This window comes from Uranotaenia lowii, chromosome 3 (genome assembly GCF_029784155.1).
Source record: "Uranotaenia lowii strain MFRU-FL chromosome 3, ASM2978415v1, whole genome shotgun sequence".
In the NCBI taxonomy this organism is placed as follows: Eukaryota; Metazoa; Arthropoda; class Insecta; order Diptera; family Culicidae; genus Uranotaenia; species Uranotaenia lowii.
This window is the reverse complement of record NC_073693.1, coordinates 198,610,001-198,634,714: the sequence shown is the minus strand read 5'-3', so window position 1 is coordinate 198,634,714 and position 24,714 is coordinate 198,610,001. Positions and strand designations below refer to the sequence as shown.

General features: G+C 34.6%; 1 protein-coding gene across 1 annotated transcript; it reads left to right on the top strand.

Moving 5' to 3' along the window:
• The first annotated feature begins 9,438 nt into the window (after window positions 1-9,438).
• On the top strand, window positions 9,439-24,271 carry LOC129758697 (probable cytochrome P450 28a5). Its single transcript, XM_055756290.1, has 4 exons — window positions 9,439-9,761; window positions 22,649-22,892; window positions 22,972-23,073; window positions 23,224-24,271. The coding sequence occupies exons 1-4, from the start codon at window positions 9,574-9,576 to the stop codon at window positions 24,187-24,189; spliced, it is 1,500 nt and encodes a 499-aa protein (XP_055612265.1). The 5' UTR covers window positions 9,439-9,573; the 3' UTR covers window positions 24,190-24,271.
• The last annotated feature ends 443 nt before the right edge of the window (window positions 24,272-24,714 follow it).

Below are 24,714 nucleotides of genomic sequence, written 5' to 3'. Positions count from 1 at the left end.
AAGCTGTCAGAAAATGTCAAAGACGGCGAGTTGCTAAATTTTTCAAAAAAAGATATGGTGAAAATAAGAAACGGGGATCAAGTATCCCCACTCTCCCCTACCGTTTGAGGTTACGAATTCAGTTCCGACTGTTTATGGACTAAATCTGGATACTAGTTTAAAGAATGCATTTTCAAAATTCTGTTTAACTTTAGAAGTCTCCATTCCAATTTGCTCGGAAATATGGGGCGATAAATTGGAAAAATCTTTTTATTGACATTTGCTGTTTTTTAGTTTAGAATTTATTTTGGAGAACATATTGAAAGTTAATTATAGTACCGCGAAAATATATATTCTTGAGTATGACAATATTTTTTTCCGATGTTTTTGCAGATCGCCAAGCAGAAATGGAAAAAAGTGGAATGAAGAAGTCAAAGATTAAATTTGCACGGATCTTATTGTCTCCTTGCTGGATGTGTTTGAACGGGTGAGTATTTTTTGTATTAAGTTTTACTGCCATTCTTGCATTAGTCTTCAAGGTTGAAGGATATGTTGAAATCATACACAAGAAGTGAAGAATAAATGAAAATGTTATTTCTTTTTTCACTGGAATATATTCACAAGTGGTTGTTTGAATGAACTAATGATGAGTTTTTCCCATCTACTTCACAGTAAATTTCTTCCTGAACCGCATTCATCACATGACGGGCAGCTGGATAATGGATAATTAATGATCACATCCAGTTCAACTTCAATTTAACTGTTCAAAGGCCATCGTTAGGATCATTGAATCATTGAACAAAAACATTATGTATTTAGTGAAGACATTTATTTCTTCTAATGAATCAAAATTACAGTGCTTTTTACTTGCTAACATCTAGAATGCAAAATCAAAAACGTGTTTTTCTACTCCAGGACAAATATAGCTAATAAAACTATCTGGAATATGTTGATCAATAAAAAAACGAAACGACTTAAAAAGAATCATATTTAGTTTCGTGATGAAAATATAATGGATATTATGAACAACATAATGGTAGAATAGAAAAATAAGCTTCAACTGACTCAGTGGTAGTTTCCATAGTTAAAAAATGACAAAGGGCAGAAAGAAAATAGTCTTAGACCTCAACCTGAACATCAGATTCCTTCGAATGATCTTTCCAATCGTAGAGATCAGGTAAAATCTTTTCGTACACATCCTTGTTCAGCTTTATAAGAAGAATATTTGAAAGGGTATCTTCTGCGAGTTCAGTACGACGTTCGGAAAGTACGAGACCGAGTGCACTGAATGATCTTTCTACAGTAACCTGATTTGAGGGTACCGCCAATACGACCATTGCGACTTGGTAAAGTTCTGGATGAGTGTGCTTGCGATTCAACCAATGTTGAAACGGATCGAACATCTGACGAGGTTCTACGTCCAGCGCCTTCAGCTGTTTAAAAAACGTCGATTGAGCTGAGCTGGATTCTGCGGATGGTCCAGGAGTGCCTCCGAACATACTAGTAAAAAATTCATCGAAATTATCATGTTTGGGTAGTGAAGCTGTTTCAGACTTGGTATCAATCAATTGCGAGCTTTTCGAGGGTTCGAGTTTTTTGATTCGATCAAAAGTATCTATGATGGTCTCCTGCAATATTAAATAAAATGAAAATTAACAAAACTACAAATGTATTGTGCATAAAGATACCTACTTGAATTCGCACTTTCTCGTCGTTTGTAAACACTTTAGACCCAAAATAGTTGAACCTTGGGTCCAGATATAAGGCCATTCGAAATGCCCATGAATCTCGAAGAGAAGGAAGTCGCGTTTTTAGAGCACGACTGAGCTCAGGTACAAAAGCATTGTTTTCAATATTTTGAACTTCGTTCATTGCAATTAACCAATTCATATAGAAATCGGATAGTGACATATGTTCCGATTGCATTTTTTTTGTGCATATATAAATTGGCCGAAAGGCTTGAACATAATCATTAAAAAAATCCCAATTATTTGACAGATCTGTAAGGTTGATAATTAAGTATTTATCAAAAACGAGTCAGCAAATTTATAAGATCAAAAACCTACCAAGCTCCGGAAATTGTGTTCCGAGTTCGATAAAGAAATCCTTTTGCTTTATGAAACTCTCCATCATCTTGAATATGCCGCCCCACCGGGTTTGGCTCCACACAGGAGGGTATCTGGCTTGACGATATTCAAAATAGTTTTTGTATCGCGTTAGCTTACATTTTTTCGCAATATCTGTTACCTCCTTTACACTCGGATTGCTTTTCTTTACAACGTCTATTACAACCAACTGTAAAGAATGGACGGCACATCGGACGAGGTTAAGCCTTTCCTGGAAGGCTTCTTCTAACTCCTCCGTGTAATCACACTGTTCGGTGTTATCCGCCTCCTCTTCGGTGTCGAAATCGTCGCGCAATGTTAGCTGAAGTTCTTCTTTGAGCTTCCTAACGGCAGCCAACATATTGGCACCGTTGTCAGATGTCACAGAAAAAATCTGATGAATCGTGACTCCATATGTACCAAGCACTTCTAACATTTTCGTCTTCAGTAAAGTAGCTGTTTGGCTTCCTTTCACTTCGAGCATGGCTAGAAAACGGTGAAATCATGTTAATTTGTGCACATGGAGACAACATAGAACAACTTACCCAAGGAAGCGAGATGCCGAGTCTACTTTTTTAGAAATTAACTTGTTTTCCATTTCTTCGCCTATCTGTTGCCGGATTTTGGTAGCAATACATTGAAGATGTGTTTTCATGTTGGCGGAGTTTATTTTACATCCTACTGCTGTGACGATCGGGTCAAGGAGCTGACGTAATGCTTCCCACCCAAAGCAAGAAACAGGCAACTGATGGTATGTCACCAATTTAATCGAGGAATCCAGCAATAGTTGCTTATCGATTGCGATCGGCCTATCGGTATAGGAATTTCGTCCTTAGTGAGACCTTTTTCGTTTGCCTTCTCGGCATGTAGCGTTCGGAAATGGCGAACGAAATTTCCAATGTCGTATTTATGCTGTGTATACTTACAACCACTTTTGGGATCAATTCCGCAAATCGCTTTTTCACCGTCTCGGATGATAAATTCCGCAGCAATATCCGTGAAGCACCTTCTTGTAGCACTGCGCCTTTTTGCTACACCTGGCACCGCCAAAGTTTCTTCAGCCATTATCAGCACAAAATACCGAAACCTCTTCTAAACGAAATTCACTCATCAACAAAATGACTGACTTTTCAACAAAGGTCACATTCACGGGGTCGAGATTGAAGTGACTGTCGAAGGCATTGAAAGAGAGAGTGAGCGAATGAATATAGAAAACGCTCTCATTCAGTGAGAGATTTTTGACAGATCGGAGCCAATCATGAAACCGGGAGCTAAATACACTGAATGGTTGATAATTTCAAATTCATGCAGGAGTGTCAACAGTTTTAAGCACTGGTTTGATTTCAGCCTTTGATTCAGTTATAATAATTTCAGCTGGGTAACATTGGCGTTTAGCTTCGAGTAAATGATGATACGAAGGGTAAATATTGGCATTGTGTTTTCGGGCACCTTTTCTTAAATTTAGATATTGACTTTTAGTCATATTGCCATCAATAAGTAATGCCAAAGCTTCTGAGTTGGTGTACTTATTAACAGAACAAGATGATTCCTTTACAGTTTTCAAAAATCCGGATGATATTCCAGATGATGTTTGGGTTGCTTGTAATAATATCGAAGCTGCATTGTTTTTCCCCTCCGACAGTTATTTCATCTGCGTAGCGTAGCACAATTCGGCAGTGTTAGGATGTGTACGAAGACTTGCAGTCTTTCTACGCTTCGTACAAATTGATAAATCTTCGAAACGTCTGCGAGATCCTACTTCATTTGAGGATTTATCTTTAGATCGCAACGAAGGTGGGAGAGGGAAAACACGGTTCATATAATCAAAATGATTCTTTAAAAGATTTTCCCTTGTTCGATCATTTTTAATCCATAGATATACGTTTAAAGTACTTGCAAACTGGTGCAACATATTCGTAGATTTTAGATTTTGTCCCATTTTGAACAAGCTCAGCAATCGATTCTGCCACGCGCTTACATTTAAGTTCTGCCTGTTTTTCTTCCATCCATATCAGAAAAAGTTTTCTGTAGCTGATAGCACAGCTGATAGTTTCTATTGGTTTAAATCACATTTTCAGAAGCATACTAAAGAAAAGAAACCAATCCAATGGAAGATATTACTGTTCAGTCCAACCAGTCGACTGAAGTTGGAGAGAGCGACGAGGAAAATACACGAGAGTACCGCACTGAGAGAGCAAGACGGCTGCTCTCGCTGAAAGCGCCTAGAAAATTCTAGGCGGTTCCGTCTGGCGCGAGCACGTGCTTTTGTGCTTGCTCGTCAGCCTATTTAAGGGCGCATTCTTTATGCGCCTAGGAGTCAGTCGCTATCAAACCACCAAACCGTCAAGATGGTACGGAAGAAAAGTGTATATATAGAGTGTATATAGTAGATATAAGTGAATAGAGAATAAATAGATCTAAAATCTAATCAAGAAAGAGTGTCTTGTGCTTCTTCGCTGCTTCGCTCCGACGCCTTGCTCCCGGGTCCAGCTGCCACAATTGGCTCTTTTCAGAGTCCCTCCATCTGAAAGAGTTTGGATCTCGGTCAACCAGGCGATCGAGATCCCCCCGAGCCTTGGCCGCCAGGCAGCGTCAAGTGAGAATGGGAATTGGGAGATGGGAAAACCATGCGTGGTTGTCTCTTAAGGTCCAATCCCACGAGGGGAGCGGACCATCAGTGGTAGTTTTCCGAGCGCTCACATCGGATTGGCCTTGGCCTCCAGGCAGACAGTCTTTGGACCTGCCTCCACTGTTTGGCAACCACCAGGGGTTGTCAAAGCCCAATCTCAGAAGGGGAAAGGCAAGCAGTGGTAGTTTTGCCAAGCGCCGCACCCACAGTCCAGCAATGGCTTTTCATGGCCACAACAATTACAGAAAACTTCACCTTCTGATCTGGACGTTGAGACGAACGAAACAAAACTAACAGTGAAAATTTATGTCGTAACGTTGGAATTCATTCGACAATTGAAAAAGAAGAAGAAAGTTTACCTAGGAAGCGCTTTTGTTGCATAGAAACCATTGTTTATATTGCAAACATGGTAAAGCAATACAGTGATATCTCGCTTGGATACTAAGGGATACAAACGGTTTTATATGTGTCTTGTAGGCAAAACCTTGATCTTCAAATCGGGTATAGAGCGGGCTTCCCGTTTTTGCCCGGTGTTGTTTAAATTGAACGTGAATAAGCACTATTTTCATGAAATTTATACATGTAACTCTCCAGAATAACGTTGTACACACTTTTGTTTTTCGACAAAGTTATGAATTTTAGACATTCGAACAAGTTTGTAGAATATTATAATAATCTTAAAATTCACGGTAGAAAGTTACGACGAAAAAACTGATATTTTGTGGTTAGATTCAAAATTTGATCTTTAAATCGTAAGATAAACATTGCAGAAACTTGACGTTCAAAACAAAGTTGCCTAAAATGATATTTTAAATAAACTTTTCGAAGACAGCAAAGACCTCAGACCAATATTTGAGAAGTTAGAAATTTTATCTCACTTCTAGGGGAATTAATCTTAAAAATAATATTTTTTTCTTATAGACCTGATGTTACTGTAAAACTTCACCAAAGACACCCAAGAGCTAAAAAGTCAATTAAAAGAGTTATAAGCAACGATCACGTTTTTTTGCTTTTTGGACCACTGTGACGGGTACAGATGACTTGCCAAACCTGATATTTCTTCGCGAACTTTGACAGTTTCATGTGCTTGAAAATATTTGCTACCTTTCCCCTTCCTTTTGCCGTATAAAAACCCTGTCCCGGAAGCTGCTTGTAGTCGGCTTTGACGTAGGTTTGGTCGTCCATTACCACGCAGTCAAACTTCGTCAGCATCGTCGTGTACAGCCTCCGGGATCGCGCTTTGGCCGTCGTATTTTGTTTATCATCGCGATTTGGAGTCACTTCCTTCTTGTAAGTCGATAGTCCGACTCGTTTTTTTGCTCGATGCACGGTTGTAGACGATACACCCAGCTTATTTGCGGCATCTCGGAGAGAGAGGTTAGGGTTTCGCTTGAAACTACCGGCAACTCTCTTTGTCGTCTCAGCGGCTTCCTGTTTTCGATTTCCGCCCGATCCAGACTTCCTGGCTGTCGACAAACGTTCCCCAAACACTTTAATTACATTTGTAACGGTTGATTTGGCAACTTTTAGCGATTTTGCCAGCTTTGCGTGCGAGTTCGGATTTTCGCGATGCGCTAGCAATATTTTGATACGCTCTTCTTCCTTGGATGGCATTTTGGCAACTGAAGAGTGGATTCCAAAATCATAATAGGAGCAACATTCTACATACACACTCCTTCAAAATGAGGGGTGTTCAGGTTTTTTAAATGCAAAATTGAAAGAAATACGTCAAGTTGATATTGACCAAATTTTGACCGTATTACCCTTTAATGTAGCAATTCAATTGCTAGACCCTGTTTAGCGGGTTTTGAACTGATTCATAAGAAAATATGTTTAGTTTATCCATGGTTCAAAACCTTACATGTTTTATTTGAAGCTCTTATATTGATTTAAAGTTGGACACTTTGATTCAATAATAGATTTTTTTTAAAAATTTGAACAACAGAGCTATAGGGTTTGGGTTATAGTTGCATTGTTTGCAAAAGAAAGAATAATTGAAAATTTTTATTTGACATTCTTGCCCCTGGAGTTGCGCTTTAAGTTCAAACAACAAAATGATCTTGAAAAGATAGAAGATTAAACAACCGCATTTCAATTTTGTTTCTTGGTGGTTATTAGAGTTACGAGTTTCTCAACTAGTATGCCCCTGTTCCTCTTCACGTCACTCGGGGTTTTTCATTAATCTTTTTCGTGGATAAAAAAGTTGACACTTAAGATTCCTTAATACATTATTAGTCATAAACTGCAAACAACACTTTCAATGGTAAAATGCAAGCTCTTAAAACGTAACTTAAGTTTTCAGCCTTGCATAGAGATAATGCTTACAAACGTTTGTTTTTTTTTAACAGACTTCTGTTCGGGTTCAACGTTTTTACAAATTTAGAAACCATGAACTGGAAAATATTGATAATTTTAGACAAAATAAACAAAAAAAATGTACAAATATTATTCAATGCGACATATAAACAATCATTGCAAAACAGCATTTTCCTGATATGGGTCCTAGCTTTTGCTCTGGACAAGTGCCGTACCCAATCAAAATAAATTGATACCGCACTTCAGCATGACGCTGCAGTATGCAAAATTTGCCATCAAAACCGGCAAGTCATCCAAGGTGGTTCACATTTAATACTTGAAAAAAAAAAACAAGCATAGAATACTTTTGAAAACTGAAACCTCACTTTTCATTCATTGGGTTTTTACATTTGATAAAACTTACAAAAATGTTCCTCCACATTCCTTGTAGCTGCTTAAATTAATTAAATTTTCTCCGAACACAAAGTGTGATACAGTTACAACCACAACGTAGGACATATGACCACAAATTGATTTATGTTTAGTTTTTCAGGCCATCACAGGCCACGAAACGTGATCATCATATCTCGTCGATGATCTCATACCTTTTTATTCCGAATCTTATCACATGTACAGGATGGGTATAAAGGAACAAAAAGGCGTCAATGCTAAAAAAATTAAAAGTAATCTATTTTAGGGTTCATTGCTAACTAACAGCTAACAATTGGTTCGATTTCTACGGAAAAAAATCAACCGACAAGTCTGACTTCGAATATGTAATACTGTATTACTTATAAGGGGGATATTTTTACTGGTAAAGCTCATGTTAGAATTAAATAAATGGCATATCAAAACCAAATTTAACAAATTTGTTAGAATTAAATTTTACATTTTTCTGTCAAAAATGTTTTTCAAGAAAATCCATAAGGGTGCTGCATACATTTAGGGGTAAAAAATACAACAAAAAATTCTACTGGCTGAAATAATAAAAATTTATGTTCGAATGGATGAAATTTTTAAATTAAAATGCATGCATGATGCAATACAAACATATTCCAGCATATTTTGAAGGTGAGTCTTTGATTTGCATTTTTAATACTGAACTGCAGACTAGTAACTGAATTTTAAAAATATTTATTTAAAAATTTTGTTGATTGTCCGAAAAATATTCTTACACCGACAGTGTTGCTATTGGATAGTTAAAGCCATGAAAAAATTGTAGGGGATATCACTAAGCCAATCCATCATATTTGGTAAAGTTTTAACGGCATCGGAAAATGTAAAAAATAATACATCTATTGCAAGATTTCATTAATTTTCTATAAGAATCATAAACTTTAAAAAACTTTTAAAATTTTTGATTTTTTATCACTGTTTTTATTTTTGTCATTTTTGTCATTTTTGTCATTTTTGTCATTTTTGTTATTTTTGTTATTTTTGTCATTTTTGTCATTTTTGTCATTTTGGTCATTTTTGTCATTTTTGTCATTTTTGTCATTTTTGTCATTTTTGTCATTTTTGTCATTTTTGTCATTTTTATCATTTTTGTCATTTTTGTCATTTCTGTCATTTTTGTCATTTCTGTCATTTTTGTCATTTTTGTCATTTTTGTCATTTTTGTCATTTTTGTCATTTTTGTCATTTTTGTCATTTTTGTCATTTTTGTCATTTTTGTCATTTTTGTCATTTTTGTCATTTTTGTCATTTTTGTCATTTTTGTCATTTTTGTCATTTTTGTCATTTTTGTCATTTTTGTCATTTTTGTCATTTTTGTCATTTTTGTCATTTTTGTCATTTTTGTCATTTTTGTCATTTTTGTCATTTTTGTCATTTTTGTCATTTTTGTCATTTTGGTCATTTTTGTAATTTTTGTAATTTTTGTCATTTTCGTCATTTTTGTCATTTTTGTCATTTTTGTCATTTTTGTCATTTTTGTCATTTTTGTCATTTTTGGCATTTCTGTCATTTTTGTCATTTTTGTTGAATTTAGTATTAAAAAAACTTTTAGGTTTTAAATAGCCAGAAATTTTATTATGTGAAATTTAAACAAAACATTCAAATATTCTGAGATCAAACTAGTTTATAATTCACGAAATGAAATATGAATAAATGTCCATCTGAATTATTTTGGATGATCTCAACGTGAGCGAATTCAAATAAAAAGTCACTCGAGATTTATAAATAGCCAAAAGATATTTTCCTAGTAACAATGTATTTATGTTTATCAATTGATTCCAGAATTTTACTAGAGAATGGACACCTCAATATAACATGCACTGTATAGCTGAAAATACTCCATTCTAAAACAGCCAAAAGAGATACGTTGATGGCACCTCTACAATACAAATCTGCGATTTCCATCGACCAGTTCAGTTTGGTCAAATCATAAATGTGGCCGCTTAATTGACTGAGATTTGATTCGTATGGTCAATGTTTTGCGACCGAACCGGACAGTATTCGGCGAGAGTTCATTCGAATTGGATCGTTATCTTTTCGGTTGTACGTTGAATAAACTTTGAAGTTTTATAGATAGAGTGAAAAATAGCTCGAGGCAACTGAATAAGGATGTTGTGCACCTTAACGGGAATCCTGGTGGGCACAGCTCTAGTGATTTACTGGTTCCTAACATGGAATTTCAATCACTGGAAGAAAGCTGGAATAAATGGTCCTAAACCGAAGCTACTTTTCGGCAATCTTCCGAACGTGTTAGCCCAAAAGCGCCATGTGTTTTACGACTATCAGAAATTGTACAAGTAAGTTGTTGTTGACAAGCGGTGCAAGATAAAAAGATAGCATAAAAATGCCCTGTGATTGATTGTGATAAGAACAAAAATTGAGATAAAGTGTGTGATTGGTAGACAACAATACGCAAATCACGTGAAAAAGTATATTAAAATTCATGCAGTTAGGGTAGACACGACGCGCTGCATTAAAATTATGTTCCAGCTCTGAAAAAATATAACCGAAACAGAGGAAATCTAAACGATTGTTATTTGGTTTTCGCTGTTTTTCAAAGCCCAAAAAGGGTAATCTTGTGTATAAGCTTTGCAACTTATGATCTATACTAACCGATTATTATTAAAGTTCAATTTCATGATGGTTTTGTATCGTAATTGACAGATTTTTCCATCAGAAATTCCATTTAAAACGCATTTAAATGGCTCAAAAATAATCGAGTTTTGTTAATTTTTAAACAGCTGTACCTATGTGGTTTATCTATAGGTGGGGACAACCAAAAACTTTAGTATTAGTTCGTTGTATCTATACAGTTGTTTATGAACGATTGTGACGTAACGCGACGCCACCACGGAGTCAAGTATTAGGCGTCCAAGTGTAGCCATAGAAACTTATTAGGAGGAATGTTTGGGACGCAAATAAAGTTGTTTATTATTCAGAAATCATAGCGTCGCCGTACTGGGCGTCAGGAAGAAAAAGGGTAATAATAGGGTACTTTGATGGTGATTTTTTAAATAACATGGAACGTAGCATGTCGTCGATGAATGGCGACTTCAACGTCGAGACGGTGCATGAACGATTGTGACGTAGCAATCAAAACATTGAAAAAACTGATTCTCACACTCGTGCAAGGGTAGTCTTGTCCTCACCTATAGATAAACCACATAGCAGCTGTACCGCCTAACGAGCCATCATGCAAAAGCAAGGTTAGATGCAACATTTGTATACCACAACACTCATTAAATTTTTATTTCAATATGCTGTAATAAAGTTATCATTGAATGATAACAAATTGATGATTACATAGTTTTTAAAATGAAAAAGTTTTTCAAAGTTTCTGATTCTCATAAAAAAAATTAAAAATTCGAGCAATAAATGAACAAATTTTTACATTTTTTGATGCCGTTAAAAACTTTACCCAGTATGACGGATTGGCTTAATGATATCACCTACAAACTTTATATTGCTTTCATTATCCTATACCAACACTGTTTGTGTAAAAATATTTTTCGGACAATCACCAATTTTTTTTAAATAAATATTTTTATAATTCAGTTACCTGTCTGGGGCTAAATGCAACAAAATGAAAATCAGAACTAAACCTCATAAATCTCGTTTCGATATGCTGGGATATGATTGTTTTGCATTATGCGTTTGTTAACATTCGAATTTCATCCATCCTAAGATTTATTTTCATGGCTTAAGCTAATACAATATTTGTAGTAATTTTTTTACCCCTAAATTTATGCAGCAAATTTACACTTTTTCCTTAAAAACATTTTTGATAGAAAAATGTAAAATTTGATTCGAACAAAACAAAAAATTACTGCAATAAGTGCTTTATGCGTTATGACATCACAAATGTATCAAAAACTATAAAAAAAATCTGTCACATTTATTCCCGTGCATTAACGCAAATCAGTGCTGAAAAGTGAACTTTTCGACACTGAAAACAGTATTCGAAAATGCTTTTTTCGATACTGTTTATCCTTTCCAAAGTACTGTCCACGACCTACTTGGTCAGGAATTTTCAGGACATTGGCATGGTGGACCACATGATGCGGGGATTTGTTGAAATGCACTTTTTGTTTATTAATGGATTTTTGACGGAGTTTTTCGTGTTTGTATAAAATTTTGTATACAACTCGTTAAATAGCTCAATTTTTTCAGCACTCGACGTAATTATCCACCCTCGATGGATAAATTTACGACTCGTAATAAAAAAAAACTAGTTTGCTTCTTGTTGCCTAAGTAACTCTCATCTCGAAACTGGGTCTTAAATCTTAAGTTTGTCTACGTCATTTATTCAGTCTGTAAAGCCTAAATCGGCTAAGACGGTGTATGTCTTTTTTTTAAATATACGGTTCGAAAGATCTTGATGAGACAAGAATAAGTTACTATGAGGTCAAGAAAATTTACCATGGGAGGAAAAAAAAATTGAAGTTGGAGAAGTTGTATTTTTTCAAAAAAAAGAGTGCAAAAATGCTAGCTAAACATTTATGCCCCTTTTTCCCTTGAAATAATATAATTTCTTCAAACCATGACTTTTTTTTCCCACATTAGATTTTCGTGACTCAATTGTAGTGTTCTCTACCAAACAATGTACCAACTGAGACAAACTGTTGAATAATATAGCCCCTTTTTCAGGTAGTTTAATGATAACACAGATGTTGTAGTGATCAGCATTTACTCAATTTTATTTTGATATAAGCTTTGGACAATCTATCCAAAACCAAGTAAAGTTTTTGTTTGCAATCTTCCCAATTTGAACCTGCACATAACACATCATCTGAATAGCAAAATACTTTTTCCAACCCTTCTAATAATCTGTCCATTACAGCTTGAAATTGACTGGCACTAGATGCACTTCTTTGAGGGAGACGATTTGCATCCTGGTGTTAAAATATTTATGATCAAATAAATAAATAAAAAAGAGGAAGTCGATTATATGTAAAAAGTCCTTTAAAAGTATGACCACGGTGTGTTTCTAGAAGATGTTTAAAAGAAAAAAACAGTAACTCTATTTTTTTCAGAAATTGAAAATCTAGCCTTTTCTGATTCATTTCCAGGCGAAATTAAAATATTTGGTCGGTGAGGCCCCATACGTTTTATTTTTTTTTTTAAGATTTACCCAAGCAACCAAAAGTCTCGTTAAAAAGGTCGAACACAGCTTAATCACCATAATCAATGTGCTGAAGTTCGTTTTATTCAGCCTAAAATTTAAGTTCTTATTGAAACTTTGAAGTTCCATTACAGATTTGAACGGCCTTCTATTCAGCCCACAAGTAAACGTTTAATCAGCAAAAACAAAAAAAATTATTCTTCTCTCCTCTCTTACTTTGGTCACCCCCAGCCCATGAGGTGCTGTCGGTTTCTCGGCATCCATCTTTATTCCTCCCATCACCTCCCTCAATTGATCTTACTTAATTGCTTTGTTTTTGACTTTGTTTGATACAAGCCGGCACCGCACGCCAGTTCTGCTCACAATTATTCGCTTACTCAAGCAATCAACAACCTAATGGAAAAAAATAGTCCTGGTACATACCAGATTTGAACCCGATCCTCTGAGATGATAGCCAATCACGCTGCCACGACGCCACGCCTAGAAGATGCTGGCAGCTAAAATTCGAAGTGGTTATTAGCTTCCTAGAATACCCGCAAGGGCAGCCAGCAGCCAGCAGCAAAGACGCATGTTGATTATGACTAAGAAACATTACGAAACGGCGTATAAATCAATCATCCGTTAAAATAATATCGGTTTAAAAAAAATGGAATTCCATGTTTATAACTGTTAAGCTAAAAAATATACAAATTCTTGAGTTTATCTTGATATTTAATTAATGAATTGCTTCAACTGCCTTTCAATGTGTGATAAACTCGTGGTAAGTAAATACAGTTGGACAAAATTTTAAAAAGTCAACATATTAACTCTTTTCAAAAACAATCATTTGCGAGTTAGCTTTAAGTTGTTCTGAGTTGAAGTTTCAATAAAAATTATTCATTTCAACAATTTCCAACCTACAAAAAATGATTTATTTATTATATGCCCTTTTGTGATGTTCGTTCACATTTTATATTCATGAAATGGCGGACATGTCTCAAAAAGGCTGTTGAGGAACTTTTTGGAACTTCGAGTCCATAGAAGGCTATTTGAGACCCAATTTGTAACTTTTATTCTGATTAATGCGATTGACATGTCACAAAAAAGGCTATTTGAAGAACTTATTGGAACTTGAAGTTCACAGAATGCTATTTGAGACCTAATTTGTAACTTTTATACTGTGTGGGTGCGATTGACATGTCACAAAAAGGTTATTTGAGAAACTTCTTGGAACCTGAAGTCCACAGAGGCTTTTTGAGGAACCTTTTATAACTTTTATGCTCACATTCGAGAAAATTTGGTACCAAATCCCTTTGAAACCTTTGTTCAGCGAAATTCGAACTTTGGAGGCACGAGTTTAAGTAGATATGAGACTTTTGGTTGCTTGGGTATAGTCTATATTTATGAAAAATCAATCTGAAAAATTATTCCAGTGCAATGGAATTGCAATGTTTATCTTTAAAAATTAAATTTTTAAATTTTTATTCAAAATGATGGCATTCTGAAACATAAAAAAGATTTTAAAGCCTTGAAAGATTAGTGATTTGGATTGAAAAACTTATTTTATATGAATTATTTTTTTGAAATTAATTATTTGGAAAATCTTTGTTATAATTGGTGTTGCCCAAAAGTTACTTATATTTACATTCATATGTGTATATCTTGGAAATCTAATTCTGGTTTAATGTAATTTAAAGTTACATGAATAACAACAGTCCAGCATTCTTTGACTGCTTTCCAACGAAATATTTAAAAAATGTCTTTTTTAAAACTTGTTCTTTAAATTAATTCCACATTATTTGTATGCTCAGATGCATTTTTAATGGTTCATTTTTTATGCAAATTTTTTGATGATACCACTTGCTTATTTTTCAATTTCTTTTACCTCAGATTAAAATTCAAACAAATCTCTGCAGACCAGTTTTCAACAGAATTTATAATATAAAATTTAGTTAAAATTAAGTCAATTTCAAATTACTTTTACTCATATTAAAGGTGAATAAATTTTCTATCATTCATCTGAACTTCATTTTTGGGTAAGAATTTGAATACTGATGATATTTTTGAATTAAATTAAGGATGAAAAACTTTTTTTTTTTGGAGAAGTTTCAATTTCATCGACGGTTTCAGACCAAATTTTTGCTTACAATTTTTTTTCAGTGTTAATGGATTTCTATGATTAATTCAAACTTATGATTTCTAGAGCTTTTTATCACAACTGGTAGAAAATTGTAGACATTATGATTTTCTACTGTTAATGCTCCATTAATGTTCTAATAAATAATAAAGAAGAACTGCAGTATTCAGTAGAATAACTGAAATGAGAATGGGAGGAACAAAACATGATGAATCTTACGCGTTTCAGGCTAGTGTGTTATCGATTATTTGCAATTCTTTTTTGCCAACAATACTATTGATTTTTTTAAATTTAAGATCGACAATAAGATAGAAATGCATTTTTTTTGAATAATTTCAAATTTATTACTGTTTTGACTATTGATTTAAAAAAAAATCCAAAAAACTTTAAAATTTAATTCAAAACAAAGAATTTAAGAAATTAGCATGATAATATAGTGGGTTGAAAACTGTAGAAGCTAGGATCATTTCACCTTAAAAGTAGTGCTTGCTCTTTGAATAAAATTGGAGAATCGCAGTGTACAGGAGGATTACTAGAATTCTGCTTAATAATAGAAATAAAACGTTTCATAAAACACTCCGGGTTTATAATGATCATTTTATCAAATGAAAGTAACATTCAAAATATAAGCAAGATTAAACTGTTGTGAATTGCATTGAGTCTGAAGTGCGAATGGGATTTTAAGACATTTGACTCAGGCGAAATATAAAAATTGTTTTTAACGGATCGTTTACTTTTGAATATTGATTTGCTTAATTTTTAAAAAGCTTAAATTAAGACAAACGTTTCTACTCCAGATCGCATCACGATGAGCGTTGTCACAAAAAAGTAATAGCGGTTTCTAGTATTAATGGATTTTCTTAATCATTGAGCTTTTTTAATAAAATACCCTCCAGTGTTTGCACAATCAGAATATTTAAAGATAAAAAATTCAAATGGTTTAAAATTATTCCAGATAATTCTAAGAATTTCAGATAATTTTACCCTCTCAGACTGCTGATAGAATTTGCCAGCTGATTTTTAAATTTTAGGATTAGAAGATATTTTTATGCAATTTTCTTCGTTTTAATAGCTCTGTAACTAGTTTGAAATAATTTCGAAATCTGTCCAAAGTATTTGATATGATTGCTGTGCTACCAGTTCAATTTAAAAATATTGAAAGCAAGAACTTAGAGAATAAGCACCTCTGAAATTAAAGAAACACTTAAATTATATGTATATTTTTTAAAGATTTCTAACGGAAAATTTTCAAAAAAAAATTTGTATGGAGGATCACCGACCAAATATTTTAATTTTTGGTGGAAATGAACTGGGAAGCTCTACTTTCTGCCGTTACTGTATTTTTTTTCTTAAAGTCCTTCTACGAAATACACCGTGTGACCTCATATTTTCTGGAACTTTGCGACAGTGACAGTTGATCCAGAGAACAAAAAATAAATATTGCAACCTGACAACTTAGCAAAAAGGTCTTGAGCAATTGGAAGTGGTAACTATTTGGAATCAGAACCTTAGGGGAGAATGAGGATACTTGATCCCTGGGGATACTTGATTCCTTAGCTGTATCTCGAAACTGGAATGTCTTACAAAGATCAAATGTTCTAGAAAAATGTGCCAAAATGAGCAAAACAACAATGCTTGTAGTTTAAATTTTTTTAAACAAAATAATTGTTTGAGTAATTGAACTTTGTTTGAAAAATTTCACAAAATGTAACTTGAAGATCTTTTTGCATCACTTTAAAATGTTCCCTACATGGGAAAATTATGAAAAAAATACTTGTTCCAAATTGGAACTTCCAATGTATCAATCGTTCGAGCGTTAAATGAACTTCAAAATGCCATTTTTTCAAAGCAATGGAAAACTCTCAACTTTTTTTAGAAAATGTTTTCTAAAATGTTGATTATGGGTACAATTGATCCCTAGAGTTGGGTTACAATTGATCCCCCTTCCAAACGACATATTCTTCTTCTGAATTGATCGTTATGATTGCTGATTACGAAATTACTAATATTTATTCAAAAAATAATATTTATCAAACAATTGTCTGAAGAAAATAGCAAAAATAATTTATTTTTTTTGATTATAAAAAAAATAGCGCCTTTAAGTACGCAATGTAATTAGCGTTGAGACAAAGTTATAGAATTTTCTTGTTATGTCTGCTATAAATTGTGAAATGAGAACAAACATGACCAAAATAGTCAATTAACATTCTATCTTGGGGTTTTGTTTGATTTTTATACAAGGATTAGGGCTTCCTGAATAAAAGATTGAGTCTCCTTCAATAGGGGATCAAGTCTCCCCTAACTTCAGAAAAATCGCAATTTTTTTACTCCCACGAAAATGCTTCTAGTTCATCAACGGGTTCAAGTATCGTTCTAATTTTTGGAGCATAGAAACTTGAAGTTACAAGCTGTCAAAAAATGTCAAAGACGGCGAGTTGCTATTTTTTTCCAAAAAGATATGGTGAAAATAAGAAAAGGGGATCAAGTATCCCCACTCTCCCCTATTGATAGACACCTCACAATCTATCACAAGTCTGATATTGTCTTTTTTTTCATAACATTAACAATCGGAGAAGCCCATTTGCTGGTTTTTATTGGAGTTATAACATTTTGCTTTTGTAGATTATCTAAGCACTCAGATATTTTATCCCTTAGTCGGTAAGGTACGTCATAATCGGTTTTTCATCGTAGATATCAAGTTCAGCTTCATAACCCAAAAATTGAGAGGAAAAATCCTAGTTAAACACACTCCAGTCAGAAAAAAAATCTAATCAATTTCTGCCTAAAAGTGGAATGAAACTGTGAGTTGGAATTATTTACCACTATTAGATTTTCATCAGTTGGTTTTAGTTAAAAAAAAATTAAAAAGGGTTGATACCCATCGCCGTAACAGAAGAACCACAATCGACCTCCATTTGAATTAATTTGCCTTCGATTTAAACCGAAATTAAACATGGATATCGTTGATTGAAGGCAAGTGCGTGCATTGAAAACTACATGTACCATTAACATCGCTATCCGAATCTGAAACCCATGGCTGCATACGATTGAATGATTCGCTTAAATCCTTCTCGCAGCTTGAGTTTAGATTGTCCACGAAATTAACCGCTTATTTCTCAAATTTGCAAACTTGAAACTCTTCCTTTTCGGATGACCTTTAATTTAGCAAAAATCGCAAATCGTGTTTTTATAATCTGGTTTCCTCTTCCGGTCTTCCTGGTACGATGAATTTCCAGTGGTTTTAGGGATCGCCTCTGTATATCGTCTCAGTTGTCTACTGTCGAAGTTTTCGCGGTGGTGATGATAAATCCGAGCTTCATACGGATGTTCTCTTATTGCTACTTTGGTGCCCAACCTCGTTTTAACCTTATCTCTTAGGTTAGCTACCTGCCCATAACGACCAATACCACTGGTTGGACCCTGTCCACCCATTGCAAATGCATTAATTTTTGCCATTTCTCAAGTAGCAACCTAGTTTTCCTCCATTTTCTGAGTGAGATTCTGCTTTATCAATAAATGCTGACGCAGATTAACATCTCTAATCCGGCTAATGCTGGATTTAGCTTCACCGCAATTGCAAAATTCGGCTTGCATTTTCAATGACAAGATGAAATCCTCCAATGTTTCATTCGGTTCTTGAACACTGGTGGTGAATCTGAATCTCAGAATGCGTGAACTTTCCATTTTGTCAAACCTCTGCTTCAACCTATCAATCATCATACTCAGAATTTTCTTAGCGACCATAAGGATAAAGCAATATCAATTCGTCGAAAACAACCGGTCCACCCAATGTGAACAATAAAGTTTCACGCTGTTCATTCAGAATATTGTTAACTTGGAAGCAAAATTTAAGCCATCCAATTCAATTAGTTAATGAAGTACCTCTTCTATAAGGTGCAATCAACGCCAACAGGCTTGCACTGCAATCGACACTTATCGTTAATCAAATAAAGTAGAAAAAAAAAACTTAAAAAAAAACTCAAAGAATAAAAGCTTAATAACTTTCCCAAAAAAAAAAAAAAAATATCAGCAAGATGAACCATCCAGAACAAACTGAATAACTTACCAAATTCGCTCGACCTTTGCCGACTACAAAGTGCTTATCAGTCCCTGGCGGATAATTTGATGGAAGGGGGTGGTTGCTTCTCAAATTCGGAGTCCAAAAGTGTAGTCCAAATATTCCCTATTTGATGGAAATAAACTAATGGAATGTTATTACAACCACCACGATTTTTTTTAATTCAACAGAAAAAATCATTTCTTAAGGTAACTGTATCTAAACGACGACTGAGACTTTCGACCAACAAGGAATTCCAATGCTGTTCGGGAGTCTCGGGTTGATTTAAAATATTCACATGTCGATCAAACTGGTCAACCAGTTCAGCTAGCCCTGAGGAGGATTCGCGTTTAAGACAAGGTAATGCGAATAATGCTATGTGTCTTTTAATTAACAGATGAGGATTGTTATAACGTTGCTCAATTATGTTCCAACCGATATTATAGTTTTCTGAAGACACTTCTAATGATGCGATTATGCGATGTGCTTCACCTTTTACTGCCGCCTTTAAATAATGTAGTTTTTGTACAGAAGTTAAGGAGGAGTAAGCCATGATTTTTGGGCATCGCACGCGTTTTTGTTTTCGTCCATAATTTTTTTTTTATTAAATTACAATAAAACTAGAAATTTTAAAATTAAACATTGGAAAATGACAGATTAAGTGACTGGTGGTTGTTTCCGGAGTGGTTCGTACTTTGTTTCGGCATGCTGAATCCTGGTTGAGGGCGTTCGGAGAGAATTTTAAAGTCAGCTGCTCCGGACTAGAGGAAAAGTTTTCTGTCGAAAACTTCCAAGACTTATTTGGTGAGATCAAACCATTTCTATTATATTAAATATTATATTAAACGTTATTTTCCTAATACACATTGTCATTAAATTAGTGTAGCTATTTTCAAATTATGCTGTAGGTATTTTAATAATCCATATGAAGCGTTTGGTAGGGAACTCCACGCTTTATTCCTCCCCTTGATCCAGAATCTTTTGCGGTAATTACCACATGGTTGGCCTGGCCGTAGTTATCTCTGCAATGCATGTTTTATGTAACAGAGATAACGTTGAAAAGAAAAATGAAGGACGCAAGTCTTTTCATTTTCCAGGATGCTTACACGTTTTGGCTATGTTGGTAAAAGAAGAAGAAGAAGAAGAATGTAGTTTTTGTACAGAAGTTAAATGTCCATTATTGTGAACGAGAGATTTGAATAAATCCCGAAATTCAATCCAATCATCCGGATTCCCATCGAATTCAGGAATTTTGATTTCGGGCAAACGAATAGCTTGAGCCACTGAGTGACTTGAAATATTGCGAGAAGTTTCGATTGTTGCAGGTGAACCAGGAAGTTTATCTAAAAGTGAGGCCTTGAGATCGACATACATATTTTCAAAATCGATTCGTTCTTCAGATAATTCTTCCGAATATCCGTTGCCTCGATATAGCTTCTTCCAAATTAGGTTAACGACAGACTCGAGCCGGCGTGGCTCCGAGAACAATGGACTGTCTCACCAACGTCAAAACGAGCGTAAAATTTGGCACTTACAGCACTCTAACCAAACGGACTTGCGATAAACTTATTCCGGCGAGACGGGTCCCGGGTTTCGGCACCATATGTTAATACTTGTAGTCGGTTTCGCGACACGAGGGAATACAGAGGGCTACTACCCTTTGGGGAGATTTTCTCTTTCGAGGGAATAGGTCCGTTTGGTTCGGTGGTTGATGAAGAAGAGAGCTCATTTATTTTCTTGTTCATTTCCGTTTGTAATTCACTGTTATACAATTCAATTTGTTTGATAATTCATGAATGTCAAAAAAGGTGTGATGTTATAATATACGAGGGGTTTTTAAGTAACTGCAATTATTTAAATATTCTGTATCACTATCAACAACAGAGGGCTTAAAACATCAATAACAGTAATTTTTAGTTTGAACTCAATTAAATATTTCAACGTTTTCTTTCAAAGACAAATATACTCAAAAGATGGACAATGTTGTTGCATACATTTAGAAGCAAAAATTATAAACATTTCTCAATATTTTTTGACCTCAAAAACAAATGAAATTTTACCTTCATGCAACTTCCAAGGTACTCTCACTGTTCTTATGTTCTTTTTTTTATTCAAACTTAACCATTTGAAAGGGTTTTTAGTCATTTGTTTATAAAGGCTTTCTGATAGAAAATGTCCGTTTTTTTTTAAATACTAAAATTATCATAGAATGGGCATAAAAATAACTCTAAAACTATACCTATATAAAGGAAAAATTTGATTCAACTAAGGGTTATGCTAGCGTTTGCTAAAGTTAAATAGACACCTAGATTCCATTTTTTGAACATGAATGAAGGTTTATTCTTGTTGAATGAAGTTCCTTGAAAATAATTTTCGAATCCATACTGTGAATTTTCTCCTAAGCTCGAAACATCACTCATCATAGGTATATTTAAATTTTAAATTTCATTCACAAGGTCATGTAATAAAAATATGTTTTTAAATTAACAAGAAGTAATTCCAAAATATTTCCATTCCCTTTCATAATATAAATATTTATTTTAAAATCATCCTTTCTTTAATCGCATGGTGATTTCAAGATAAAAAACAAAAGGGAAGAGTGGGGATACATGATCCCCTTTTCTTATTTTCACCATATCTTTTTGGAAAAATTTAGCAACTCGCCGTCTTTGACATTTTCTGACAGCTTGTAACTTCAAGTTTCTATGTTCCAAAAATTAGAACGATACTTGAACCCGTTGATTAACTAGAAGCATTTTCGTGGGAGTAAAAAAATTGCGATTTTTCTGAAGTTAGGGGAGATTTGATCCCCTATTGAAGGAGACTTGATCTTTTATTCAGGAAGCCCTAATCCTTGTATAAAAATCAAACAAAACCCCGAGATAGAAAGTTAATTTACTATTTTGGTCATGTTTGTTCTCATTTCACAATTTATAGCAGACATAAGAAGAAAATTCTATAACTTTGTCTCAACGCTAAAAACATTGCATACTTAAAGGCGCTATTTTTTATAATTTAGAGAAAATTAATTATTTTTGGTCTTTCTCCAGACAATTGTTTGATAAATAATAGTTTTTGGATAAATATTACTAATTTCGTGATCAGCAATCATAACGATCAATTCAGAAGAAGAATATGCCGTTTGGAAGGATGATCAATTGTACCCAACTCTAGGGGATCAATTGTACCCATAATCAACACTTTAGAAAACTTTTTCTGAAAAAAGTTGAGAGTTTTCCATTGCTTTGAAAATATGGCATTATGAAGTTCATTTTACGCTCGAACGATTGATACATTGGAACAAATGTTTTTTTCATAATTTTCCCATGTAAGGAACATTTTAAAGTGATGAAAGAAGATCTTCAAGTTACATTTTGTGAAATTTTTCAAACAAAGTTCAATTACTCAAACAATTATTTTGTTAAAAATTTTTAATCTACAAGCATTGTTATTTTGCTCATTTTGGCACATTTTTCTAGAACATTTGATCTTTGTAAGACATTCCAGTTTCGAGATATAGCTAAAGAGCTTCTCCCCTATCAGACAGTTTATTACAGTTTTTTTTTCAGTTTTAAGAATCCATGTTTTTATTAATTTCAAAGAACTTTTAGTGATGCAATTTATCTTTTAAAAAGTAGTAAATAAGTGAACTTAACAAATGATTATACGGATCGATCGTGTGTTTGGGAAAGGGGATCATACTTACTCAAAACTTGCGGCTCGAATAAGTTTACAAAAGGAATGATTTGTCTCAATTTGTTAATCTTAAGTTGTTAGTTTCTTAAATTACTGAAGAATACATTTTAGAGGATTAAAAAGAAAGTTCACTTAGTTCAGTCTAGCTCTAACGTGGTGATTATTATGATTATCTGTGTCTCTCTTGTTCCAGTGATTTTAAAGACGAGCCAGTGATTGGCTATTACAACGTGCGCAGTCCCCAGCTGATGGTGCGGGATCCAACCCTGATCAAGGAGGTGCTGGTGAAAAGCTTCCGGCAGTTTTCGGCCAACGATTTCTCCGATTTGGTTGATGAAAAATCCGATCCCCTCTTTGCACGCAATCCGTTTTCTCTGTCCGGTGAAAAATGGAAAACTCGCCGAGCCGAAATTACCCCGGCATTTACCAACAACAGGGTAAGCGAATGAGTGGACAAGAAAGTTTCCAAGTACCTACTTGAAATATGTTTATTTTATTTTATTTTTTGGCTTCTAGATCAAGGCCCTATCTTTTCTGATGGATGAAGTGTGCGTTCGCATGAGCGAATACATCAGAAAAACGATAAAGAACGAGGGATCCACTTTCGATGTAAAAGAGGTAATCTTCCTAAAATTCCAATAATATTATCAGGAATTTTGTAAATTAGACTGAATCTGACCAAAACTCTGGAATGGAAAGCTCACAATTTGAAATTGAAATTTCACAAAAATTCAAAACTGAAGTACATATTCTCATTTCTTCTTTTAGCTGATGTCAAAATACACTACGGATGTGGTATCCAACTGCGTGTTCGCCATTGATGCCCAGTCGTTCAGCAAGGACAAACCGGAAATTCGTGAAATGGGACGTCGTATTATGGATTTCAACTTCACGGCCACTGTTATTATGGCATTGACAACTTTCTTCCCTTCGATCAGAAACTTCCACAAGTTCACTTTCATCCCACGAGATGTGGAAGATTTCTTCATCAGAATCATGAAAGACGCTATTCGCCACCGCAAGACAAACAACATCGTTCGAAATGATTATCTGGATCATTTGCTGACGCTAGAACAGAAAAAGGAGATTTCGGAAATTGATATTGCTGGACACGGAGTTTCGTTTTTCGCCGATGGATTCGAGACATCTAGTTCGGTGATCACATACTGTCTGTTCGATTTGGCAGCCCATCCTGCAGCTCAGAAGAAACTGCGAGAGGAAATTCGTAGCTACCAAGCTAATAAAGGAGGTCTAACGTACGAAAATATAAACGAAATGCCTTACCTGGAGCAGGTGTTCAGTGAATCCCTTCGTTTGCACGTGGTAATCCCAGTTCTATCGAAGCGTTGTACCGAAGACGTGGAACTCGTAGGGCCAAAGGACAAACGAATCCGGGTTAAGGCTGGAACATGTGTTGTTGTACCATACTTTGTTCATTTCGATCCGCAGTATTACGACGAACCGGAAAAGTTCAAGCCGGAACGCTTTGCGCCGGAAAATGGTGGAACCAAACCGTACAGGGAACGCGGAGTCTATCTGCCTTTCGGTGATGGTCCTCGGATGTGCGTCGGAATGAGATTCGCCCTGGCTCAGGCCAAGCGAGGTATTGCCGAAATTATTGACAAGTTCGAGCTTTCGGTCAATCCAAAAATGAAGCTGCCCATCGAGTATGAGCCGAAGGCTTTCATGTTGTATCCTATTGGAGGAACGCTGTTGGATTTTAAAGCCCTATAAAATATTTCTGTAGGTGAGTTTTTGTAACGATTATGTTTCAACAGTTTCAATAAATATCATGCATTGGACTTGAAAAATCAAACTTTGCTATTCAATAAAGAAAGAAATACAGTTTTGAAGCGGCTAACTCTACAAATAATTTCATTCATAGAAACGACTATGAAGTTTACTGCTGATTTCTTTTATAAACATTTTAGGTTTTTAGGCAAATAAGTTCAAGTTTTTCTGAACTTTGTTCATTTTTAAAATAATCATTTCATGCTTTAATTTACGAAAAATGTCATGTTTTTGAAATTGGTTCGATGTTCCTAATGTGGCACTAATTGTTCCTAATGTTAACATATATGGGTTTTTTTTAAATTATGGACATATGAGGAAAATGTATCCGCGTACCCAATTAAAACCTATTTGTTCCTGATTTAGCATATGGGTCTGTTTTTTTATATATTAATGATATATTGATGAAAATCAAACGACGTAAAAGTTATCTAAGAGTAAAGTACTATGAGTACGAATGTCGTGAAA